Source organism: Rhagoletis pomonella, unplaced genomic scaffold (assembly GCF_013731165.1).
Source record: "Rhagoletis pomonella isolate Grant_MI unplaced genomic scaffold, Rhpom_1.0 Rhpom_scaffold_00001, whole genome shotgun sequence".
Taxonomy (NCBI): Eukaryota; Metazoa; Arthropoda; class Insecta; order Diptera; family Tephritidae; genus Rhagoletis; species Rhagoletis pomonella.
Genome location: NW_023458555.1, coordinates 21945437 through 21957257, shown reverse-complemented (window position 1 = coordinate 21957257; position 11821 = coordinate 21945437). Strand labels below are relative to the sequence as shown.

General features: G+C 39.9%; 1 protein-coding gene across 1 annotated transcript in view; it reads left to right on the top strand.

The window, feature by feature from the left end:
- The first annotated feature begins 1242 nt into the window (after positions 1-1242).
- Positions 1243-11821, top strand: part of LOC118740479 — a 24016-nt gene continuing 13437 nt past the window's right edge. The window contains 4 exon segments of the mRNA XM_036472068.1: positions 1243-1589; positions 4704-6137; positions 6200-6284; positions 9436-9553. Of these exon segments, the coding sequence (XP_036327961.1) occupies positions 1332-1589; positions 4704-6137; positions 6200-6284; positions 9436-9553 (1895 nt within the window). The 5' untranslated portion in view covers positions 1243-1331.

Below are 11821 nucleotides of genomic sequence, written 5' to 3'. Positions count from 1 at the left end.
AATCATAAAGTAAATAACTCAATTATTCGATTAATTGGAAATTATGATTACTCAAAAGTTCAGTTACTCGAGTAATCAAGATTTTTGATTAACCAAAAACAAAAATATTTGAGTAAAATGCTTTATGATTAATCAACATTTCGAGTAAAATGAGTAATCAACATTTCAACTCTTTACATATGTATAAAGTAGTTAAAGTTCCTTGATACTTTGAAAACAACGTTTCTGTTTTCAAAAATTAAAAAAAAATTTTTTTCATACACAGAATGTAAAAAAAAAAATTAGCATTTTCCAAAGCAAACTCTATTACGAGCAAAATTTTTTTTTTTGAGTAATCATATTTCAAGTAACTCGATTAATCATCGTTTTGAGTAATCAAAATTTTGATTACTCGAGTAATTGATTAACCAACTTGCTCGAGTAATCGAATAATCGCACAGCCCTAAAGTAAATATATAGTTAAACTAAATAATTTCTGGATTCAACGTTTCTGTATCGTTCTCGGCTTTTATGTTTGGTAAATATAAAAAATTTCTCCTAAAATACTAATTGTTCAAAAACGCATATTACTACATAGCAATAACTTGTATTTTCAAATCTCCAACTATCACTGATCTTATCATACGAATTTTTAACACTCATTGTTCAAAAATGTTTCATCAAAAAGTGTCAGAAAATTAATACAAAACAACTAAAAAGGATAATAATATAGGAGGGCCAATAGGAAATTTTTCAAATTAATATTTTAAGAACACACACAAATTTCATAACCACTCTAATTAATGTGAGTTCATCACGCATTCAGGCGTAACCAACTCAACCAACAAAAAAAAAAAGTAAACAAAGAACTAAAACCAACTAAAACAACCACCAAAAACCTTTGTCTGAAACACAGAAAACCAAAACAAGAAAACTGGAACAATTGTTTTAATGTTTCTCGTACAGGTTAATTTCCTAATCAGAAAGTGTCATAGCAACGAAGGCATACAAAACAGGACAAAACAAAATAAGGCAACTTCCAAATGGGAACAAAACCGAAACATTACCAATTGGAGTGTGTTCATGTGCTGGTGCTGACAGCGTTTTAGGGGCGGAAAGTGACTGCCCACTGTACATAGTATGTATGTATGTATGTATGTAAGTGCAAGCGCATTGCAGCAGGACACAGTAGTCCTTTTACATGGCTAGGCTTTAGTTGTTGCTTAGAATGCGTGGTGGATTGTACAAATGTCGAACAGCGCGGAGAAGGCGTCAACAGAACAGCTAAAACTCATTCTAACAAAAATGTGATAACAAGTGATTTCCGAAAAGTTCTAATTTAGTTTTGTTTTATGCGAATTTCATTCAGGAATATACCAATGAAGTCTTCAAAGAGCGCCGCCAACAAGAAGTGCAAACCGATGGATTATACAAACTATGCCTATAATGAGGCTGTTAGCCGGCTAAAGTTAATGTTGGCCGAATCGTATGCCCCGCCCAGAGGTGGTAGTGGCGCCGGCTCAGCTGCGGGCGGTGGTAGTGGTGTTGCAGCGGCGTATTTGCGGCATGGAAATGAGGATTCCACGGATAATTATTCAGATAATTTGTCGGTAAGTAAAACAACAATAATTGCCTGTAATTTTGTTTAATGCAACAAAGTTTGCCAATTGGCATAGAAGTTCGTTGAACTCTTTAGTTGGTTTGAAATTCTAATTGGAAAGCATGAATTCATATTTGTTAGGTTAGAGCAATGCTTAGCCTGTGCTAAGGAAAACAAAACAAGGGCATCTAGTTTTTATTTTGGTAAGATTTTCTAAAGGATTCCAAAGTTGTGAATACAACAAAAGTCTTGCTGAAAGATTCTTCGTGAATTTTCGAATAATACCTTGCTAAAGTGCTCTACAACTATACATATTTTATATGTGAGTTTGATCATCTTAAATAGGCTTTGAAACCCCTGGTAAACCCTATACAGCTGACTTTCCTCGTAAGAATAACAAAATCGGCAAATCGGCAAGCGTTATTGTTTTGAAGCACATCAGTAACAACTTGACAAATGTTGGTTTTTAATTGCACCAGAATCGGAGGTTTATTCACATTAACCCATTTTTTTGCGTAAAAAAAATTTGTACTACTGTTGCAGCAGTATACTCAATCGCGAGTCTTGCGTCCCCGTTCGCGCACTCTGGTTAGTGGGTGGTGGTTCTCTCGGTGGGGCCACTCCGACTTATTCGGTTTAAGAGCTCAGAACATCTGATCAACTTAAGAGTCGAATTGCCGCAATCCGAATGAAAGCTAAACACATCTGGGGGTCTCTACTCTGTATTGCGATTAAAAATTCAATGCGACTCGAAAAGCGACACGGACTAATATAAATCCATAGCTCCTAAGTATCCGAAACCGAATGATTTGCTTTTCGAATCGCGATACAGAGTAAGCCACCTGGTCCAGCAGTCGGAAATTTCAGTCCTCACGTTAACATCTTCGAAAGCGGAGAAAAGCTCATTGACGTCGCCGCCATACACCAGCATTGAAACATACATAAAACCATTAGGAGTTCCCCTGATCAAATACGAAAAACCTACAGTCACAAACGATATCCGAGAGAACTTTCGCAATTGACTTTGAATCCTACTTAAACAAAAAACTTTCCATGGACCGGATTTAAATGCGCAGAGGGAATTGATCTTCTAATCTCTTCGTACTGCTGCGGTTGGCAACTATCAACAAAAGAGAAGGAGCTGGTATGACGAAAGGTTATCTGCAGCTGCTACAGAGAAATAGGCAATATTTCAAGCCACCCTGCAGCCAAATCAAACGGACGCGGCAACTGAGCGGTACCGGGAAAGATGGAATAGAGGGGAGGGTAGCTGTCCCTACCTGGATACGCTCTTATAGTTCTCGAAGCTGTGAATAAACAACTGGCTTCAATTGTTGGTTAAGCGTGATCGAAATGCGACGTACGGGTCTTCGACCCCCTTTGCTTTTACAGCAGCGATGCTTGCATTGGAACGACTGCAAAGATGCACTTCTTATCTGCCACCAATCTATTCGCATTAAACTTCATTACAATTTTGTTAATTCCCTGCAAATTTGGACAATAATTTCCACGCAAAGCGCGAAAAGTGGGGAAGTGGTGGCAAAACTTAGACTGACTTTGCACATTGTAGAATCCATCGCATGGCTATAGAATTAATTATATGTATTTCAGAACCACCAATCTGTATCGCACATCCCTTCCCTCTTGAATGAGATATCTTGGTGTCGCGAGTATAGATAGCTCAATTACGGAGGTAAACAAAGGTTCTTGCTTTAGTCGGTACGGTAGGACATACAGGGATAACTGCCAAAGATTTATCTGATTTAGACAAACTAGTCTTTAGAGCTACATACCTTCGGAATTAAAGCCACCGTAAACAATGGAGGACATTACGTTCAACGAAGACGCTCAGGGATTTTGAGACGGCAGGTGAACTAAACTTATGGTGACCTCAAACCCAGAAACTCGCATCAAATATTTGTTCCCATTGTGGAGATTATTCAACCCTCTTTAGTAGTTCAACGGTCGGAGCTATGTCTAGGCATCGCATCGGCTACTGTGTTCCTTTCGACATTGCTATGTCCAGGAACCTATCTGAGGGAGGTTAGTGGAAAACTTTAACGTGACTTAGTGAAGCCAGCGATATACGACATTTCCGAACTATATTCGACTTTACTACCTTGAGATTTAACATTTTCCACGCCGCCTGGCCTAATCAACGAATACAGTGCGTTACTCCACTGCATGAGACAAGCCGCCTTCTCTAAGTCAAATATCTCTGCTTGAAAGGCACTGCAGTTTTCAGGCTGGCGAAATTGTTGCCTTATCTGCTGGTCCTTGGCGAATAGTCTTGAACCAGCTACTCTTTCCTTCTTTGAGCCATCGGTGTAGGGGAAAATAGCATTATTTAAAGACAGTAGACCGCCTTCCCAATCTTCCCTTGTTGGAAAATGTATGGGAGCCTTAAGAAAAAAAATCCAAAGTGACGTGGGGTAAAACTTAGATATTTTCTTTTGGCGACCACCTCCATGTTCGGTATAAAACCGGGCAGTTTATAAGACTTACAAACTAAAAGTTTTGCGCATTTTTTCTATTTAGGTGCGTTGCCGCCAACCTTCGATCTCAATTGTGGACAGTATATCATTTTGGCCGTAAAGGAGCATTTTTTTGCGCTATATTCATAGCTGTCAGGTCCCCAGGTGGGGACACAGCAATATATAGAGAGCCGTCATCAGTGTGCCTAAAGAATTTTGCCTAGCGATCGTTGATCCTTTGACGGTCCCTTGTGCTTCTCGCCGACCCGGCTAAACCGGCTTTTTGAAAAGGGTATATACCCATCTTTATAGGAAACAATATTTGTCCAGTGTCGGCGAAGGAGACTAAACTTACAACAATCATGCTGCTAATTCGTACGTTGCATGCCCTTTCTCCCTTTCATATGTCAGCTCTCGTCCGCTGAAGTTTCTATGGATTATGCAGAAGAGATATGACAACTACCTAGGCGCATCATCTTTTAATTTGTTCCTTTCATATACACAGGCAGGTGGGGGGTCTTTCTAATAAAATGAACAACAAATAACCATTTTAATAGTTAAGTGATTGGTTGGGAATTTCTTCATTTTAGGCTTATAGTTCTGAGTTTCCCGTAGCCAGTTATTGACCTCTTTTTATCTCTTTTTTGCAGGTTATCGAGCGTCCTATTTATTCGGATATTTCGAAGTACTTGTCACCAGCTCAAAAGTCACGCTTTAGTCCGGGTATTCGCACAAAACCGAAACCTTACAATGCTTTCTCCAAGGATAATTTGACACTTCAAATGCCCTATACGGGCAGCACTACCACCGCAACCGTTCCACTGGAATATTACACAACCAGCAAATCACAACAACCCGCCGCTGATAGTGTACATGCGCCAGTTGAGATTTTCAATTTCATCGAGAAGCAAGAGGACTACATTGAGCAACTGGAGAAAGAGTCCAAATACTGCCGCAATGAGTTGTCCAATTTGCTTGGCAAAGTCAAAGACGTGATCAACGAGAATACGCACCTCACGGAGACCGCACGCTCCGAGTTAGCCACATTGAGCTGTGTCGATAAGACACTGCCCACAACAAGTCCCTCCTCGGATAGTGATGAACGGCAGCAATACAAGAAGAAGGCTTCCACAACACCGCGCAGCAAGAAAGACTCTTCCTCTGGCACGGTGAAATCACCTCGATACGCGTCAGCACCAAATATCGTCTACGAAGCGCGCATAAGCGAGCTCGAAGCAGAGTTGATGCAATCAAATATCGATTTGAAACGTTTGAAAACGGAAAATGAAGAGCTCAAACGCAAATTGGCACACGTTGACCCACTAGTGCTAGCTGGTGCCCATGCAGCCACTCCAGCTACTAACTCGTCGGCCGCTAATTGTGACGCGCATCGCAAACAAATCGACCACCTGCAGCAGGAGAAGAATGCGCTCGAGGATAGCGTGCGGCAGCTGCAAAAAATGTTGGACGAAGCCAAGTCGCAGCAGTACCAGAGTGGGGCCTCGTCCAAGCGTTACATCAGCGATCTAGTGCAGATGGAGCGCTCACAGGCGGAGTTGGAGGTGAAGCATCTGCGTGAGGAGCTCGATCGGCAGCATGAGCGTGTGCGCGAGCTACAGCATGAGATGGCGCGTCGCATTGCCGATGAACGCGCCAATGCCGAACGACGCTACAACACGCAGGTGGATCAATTGGGCGGCGATCTGAGCAATCAGTGGGAGCAGGTGGCCAAATTGCAATTGGATTTGGAACGTGAGAAACGTTACGCAAACGATCTAAAGCGTGATCTCTCGAATCGCAATGCACAGATCGATGAGCTGAAGATGGAGCTGCGTTCAAATCGGAATACTTTCTTGGCCGATATGGCGCAAGCGAATGCGGAGAAGCAATCCTTGGAGCAGGAAATCACTTCTTTGCGGCTGCAGCTGGATCGTGCGGCGCGTGAGGCGAAAACTGAGGCGACGCGTCTGACGGCCGAGATCAGTTCGTTGCGACAGCGTTTGGATCGCGGCGATGCCGATTTGTTGCATTCCAAGCGCGAGGTGCTGCGCCTGAATGATGAGATTGCCAATTTGGAGAAAGAGGTGAGTTGAATGTTTGGTAGATTTGTTCAAAGGGTGGTGCGTAAATTGCTTATTATTTTCAGCTGGCCTACGGTGAGATGAAAAACGAAATTCGGCCCACTAAAAAAGATTTAGATAAGCGTATGACAGAGATGCATGATAAGCATGGTGAGATTTCTGATAGTTTTTCTAAAAACAAGGCACATTATTTTAAGCTTTATTAGAATTTTTTACTAACCAAGTAGAACCAAGTAGATTTTTAATTTTTGATGCACTGTAGCTTTTAGGAAAATTTTAATTTAAATGGTTTGCAAAACGTTTGACATATTTTTAGTCTAGTACTTTATCGCTTTCCCTAATTCGTCACGAGTTCGTAGGGAGCACTCCTTTTATTGTGGTTTCAATACCCGTTACTTACGCCGTTCATGTTTCAGCGTGTTTTAGCAAACTGGTATATTGAGAGCTCTTTAGACAGAAAAATGCCACGATATATAGCCATTTATAATTGGTCAGCCGAATTCCGCTCCGAATTCGGATTTACATTTTGCGAAACTGGTTGGATGTCTAAAAGTTCCGCGCATTTCTTAATATTGCTTCTAACGAGGAAAATAGAGAAATCCGTTTCGATAACACGGAATACTCTCTAATAGACGATTGAGCTCAGCACAAAGGGATTGACCCGACAACCACATGCTGCTGAATAGCAAATGCCTTAAATCCAGAACAATTACATTAACTCTAGAATAGAAAAGCGTCCGACTTTAAGCTACGAAAGGCTGCCCGCACTTATATTCCCCCTGCAATGGTCCATCGTGATGAACGAGCTACTCTGCCTACTAAGTGAAATGCCTTCCATGTTAAGTGCTACGTGAATGATATTGCCACACTTATCAGAGGCAGGCTCGGAGACAGTCGGCCGCATGAATAAAAACCAAGCAATAACTTTTTCGTAGACCTTTTACTTGATTTACTCAAATAAATTTTAGTAAACCTCGTAGAGAATGAGCTGAAAGTAGTCACCAAATGGTGCAGGAAAAACGGGTTAAAAGTAAACCCAAAGTAGACTAACATAACCATTTTTTCCAGGTAAAGAAAAGGTGAAAAGTTACTGGAAACATTACTTCAAGGAGCAAAGATACGCTTCTCTAAAGAGGTATATTTTCTGGGAATCATCCTTGACGATAAGACTTTGCACCTGCTGGAGACTTACGGATCGAAATTGGGGTATCAACCGGAAACTGGCAAGGTGGATGTTTCATACTTTCTCCAAACCTTTTCCAACTTATGCTGCGTCCGTCTGGTGGAAGAAGGCATAAGTAAAGCGCACGCTGACCGACCTCAGCAAACTACAGCGACTAGCCTAGGTGGGTGCGATGAAAACAACACCAACTGCGGATTTCGAGACGCTTCTTGACCTGCCTCTAAGCAAAAATTGCAAAAGGCACAGCTGTAATTTTTTGTGGCTGTTTTTACCAGGCTACTGTTTGATCAGAATGATCGCGGTGCGACCAAGCACCTCATCTGGGGTATGATGAGATTGAGTCGTCTCAAAAATTTCTACAAGGCTGCCAGACTGTTGTTGAGAATGAAATATCTTGGCTCTAACTTCATGAGCAAATCCAAGCAAATCTCAAGAACTGTGTATATGTACATATACATATAAATAGAGTCAGTACGCCTATTTGGCCTACTGCCTCTAGCCCTAAATTCGCTATAAATTTTAGAAAAGGTCCCATGGCTAGGAAGTGTATGTGCTGTACTCCTGGCCATATATGTCCTACGCAACTTCACGAAGGGGTACATTGATTTCTCTTCGGTGGAGACAAAAGAGATCGCTCGACCAGATCCCTAGCTATTTCAAGTAGCCTCTTAGCTTGAAATGACTCGTCAAAATGCATGTAATAATTCTAAGCCTCTCCTTGGGGAGGTTTATGAGTTGCAGTAGCCTAACGAATACCCTTGCTGTTTCGCTAGTGTAGTTCCCTCAGTTTGAAATTTTCCTTTCTAAGCGCTTCCTTCACTGTAAGAGGACCTATCGCAAGGAAGGGCTGAGGTCCTATTGGAGTCGATGCAGCAGCTATTCTGACTACCTGATCGGGTTCCTCATTTCCTTGGATCAATGAGGATTTGACCCCGAATCATGAGAGATGCAACAGTGCCGGTCCGCTTGGGATAATGACCTTCTTGCTTTCATGATTCCTATGAAATTAGTCTCTGCGCACAGACTATGTGCATAATCTTCCGCTTGAAACCGTGTGGGATCTCAGAGCCGTCTGTGTATCACTGTAGTGTGCTGAACTTGATGTGTCTCTCCATAATAGAGCACCTAAAGTAAAATTTGCAGATTTAAATTTTTGTAGAATATTTTAAACCACTAATGTGAGTTAAAGGCTTAAAATGCTTAATGAAATTATGTGGCTGAATTCTGCTTTAGGTGTACTAAATTATGATTGAAGTCGTTTTAGATATAAAATGGTATTTTTAATAAAAAAAATAGTAGCTTCGACCCACTGTACAGATTTGTTAGAGATGGAGCAACATTCTTTTGGAATTTGACTGTAATGCAGGGATACCAATGTTTAAGCATAGTTTGGTTGAGGCTTTAAAATTGCAGCTCCTTTGAGTAGCATAAAACCAGTAAATAAAATTTTACATTCTTTGCGACAATGCCTGCGAATTCATCACCCTAATTTGACTGTACTATTTTAACAAAGAAAAAACCCGTTAAGACATCCGGCATTTAGAGGCACCCCGACCCCTCTCTTTGTGCGACAATTTTAGTATACATATGTAGCTAAAAGTTAGATAGATTATTTTAATTTCTTTTTAAATTAAAAATTTTCACATAGCTTTAAGCAAAGTAGAATATAAAAATGCACATGCAATGCCACTCAAATATATATCTAACAAGCACTGCACCATCATTTAACTCTACACAGTTTCGTTCTGGGTAAGCTATTGATTTGGCTTGTGTGAAAATCTTTTTAACTTATAAATTTTGAAAGAAAATCAAACGAATTTTTTTTTTAACAAAATAAAAACGAAATTAGTGCCTCTAAATATTGTTAATTAGTGTTTGGTAATTGTAAATCAGTACGAAATATTTTCCAATACCAACAATGGTTCAACGAAAGTCAATAGTTTATTCATGAGTTGCCGTAGTAGTAAGAATAAAAATTCACCTCAAACTAATCATAAAATGTTTGCTTTGCGAATTTTGAATTGTCATTTATATTTAATGTAATAACTGAAATATGCTTCACTTAAATAAATGTTTTATTAATAAACATTTTTTGTTTTTACTTTTATTATGTCATAGCCGAAACCGTAAATGAACTTGAGAATATGATACAGAATCAGAAGCAACTCATGGATAAATTGACTAGCGAATGCAAAACGTTGACGAGTAAACTCGAGGATACAGCTATCAAACACAAGTAAATATAAAATACGGAATTTTTTATAAATAAATAGTAACTTAGTATACATACATATGTACATGGGTAATATTATGGAATTGAAGTGGTTTAAAGAAGTTGCATATAATAATAATAATAGATTGGCGCTTACACATATGTTAGTGTTTGGCCGAGCTTCTGCATATATGTATGTATATATCTCGATGCCGTAAAAATAATAGCACAAGTAATATTTTTGGTAGATCTGAAATCGATAGCTGAGTGAAAGATTGACCTATCTCGGTAGCCAGTTCGAAAATGCCCAGCAAATTTTTCAACGACGCTCCATTTCAGAATTTAGTTGAAGAACGCCCTAATTTAGAATTTGATTGAAAAACGCTCTATCTCAGTTGAGCATTTTTGAACTGGCTCTTCAGTTTCCTATATTGATCTCACGCAGATCGCGTTGTTCCCGATCGGAGTTAGTATATTTTCTCTCCCCAGCTTCGTGACATTCCTCATCGTACCAGCTGTTCTTTCGGGCTCACTGAAATTTGACTACTTCTTCGGCGGCGGTACTTAATGAACGGTAAATGTGGTTTTGCTACTCACGTATGTCGGTTTGTTGAAGAGTGCTTTTAGAGAGCAGGCGTGAGAGTCGAAAGATCCCGAACTCGCCAAGCACGATTTGGATATCGTGACGAGGGTAGCGCTCGTATGTACGCTCTAAGCGCTCATAGGAAAGATCCTTGGACGCCCTGTTCCTCCCTTCCGTCGAAGCATGTGCTCAGATTAGCGAGAAGTATAAGAATATCGCTTTAATGCGGATTGTGTCGAGACGCTCGTCCACAACGGTGAGCGACAGAACTCGACAAGGGACACCGAATTTATATGGCAGCTGTATTTGACCTTGCTCGTCTATCTCATTTCTTGGATTGCGACGATGCCAGCCTTTGTCTTCCCGAGGACATCAACCAGCCGGGCAGAGTCACCTTTCGCATTAAGGGTCCTGTTTATTGGTTTTGCCCTAACGTAGATTACCTCGCAATAGACCGCACGGTAGCTTAATATCGATCACGATCATAACATGTACAGCAGGAGAAGCTTTGCAAAGCTTCCTTTAGATATTATATGCTCAAAAGTAAAAACTCTCTCTGAAATTCAGTTCACTGTATGCGTGAGTACTGGGCAGAGAGTTATATTTTATTGTGTCTACGCCTTCACGAATTATAAAGGGATCGTAGAATAGCTCTCTACGCGGACTTTATATAAGCGATCACCTGCTCAAGATTTTTATCTGTGTGCGTCTTTATCACTGATGATCAAAACAGCGCTCGCGACCTGAACTCTGTAAAGCTTTCTGTAGCTATTATATGGGCGCGCATAGAGTTAAGGTTTTCTATGAGCAGCACTATATAAAACATTCAGAGAAAAACGAGTACGCAAGAGAAGCTTTTTAGCTCCCTCTTATTAGCTCGGGATGTAACTATGTAATATTGATGCGCCTAAAAGATGCAGCGATTTCTATTCTCAAGCTACATACCTGATGACAGTACGAATGGAAATTATAATAGCGAGGTTTCCGTTTTTTAAACTATGATTTTGTTAAAGTTCGTATATACTGCACATAGGCACGTAGTGGGCAAAAGCTCTTTCAGATCATCTCCTATTTAAGGTGTAGTCATCACTGCGAGCTTTTACTTGAAGAAAGTCAACTTAAAATTTTTGGAAAGCTTTAATAAGCTTCTATTTACCTCGGCGCATATTTTCGTCCTAACTGAGTACGGTAAACGGCATATTTCTAAAGCATCTTCTTTACACTCAATTACATTCAATTCCCTAACTCAAACTAACACTGAGCGGCAGTTATTAATTTTTCAAGCTTTCTTTTGAATTGGAAAGTTTTAAAAATAAAAAACACTGCGTCTCAGTGTAAAAAATATTTATACAAATACATGGAATGTAATTACAAATAAAAAATGTAACGAATCAAAAGCCAAACAATATGAAAATTAGCAAATTTTCGGTGAATAGAAACTGTGCAGGGTATAAACGGAAAATACTCGGCAACATATCAAAAAAAGAAAAAACTTGCACCAGATGGAAAAAAACGTCAAATAGTTCACGCACAACACAATTCGACATTTAATTTTGCTAACAAAACAAAAAAGAAAAACCAAATTGAACATAACTACAAAAACAACAAGACAATGAACACGCTGGATTAATGCGTTGTCGTTTTTCACAATTCTTATTTATTTTTACTGCTGCCGCTTGCTCGAAAACGAAAAACGATTACACTGATGA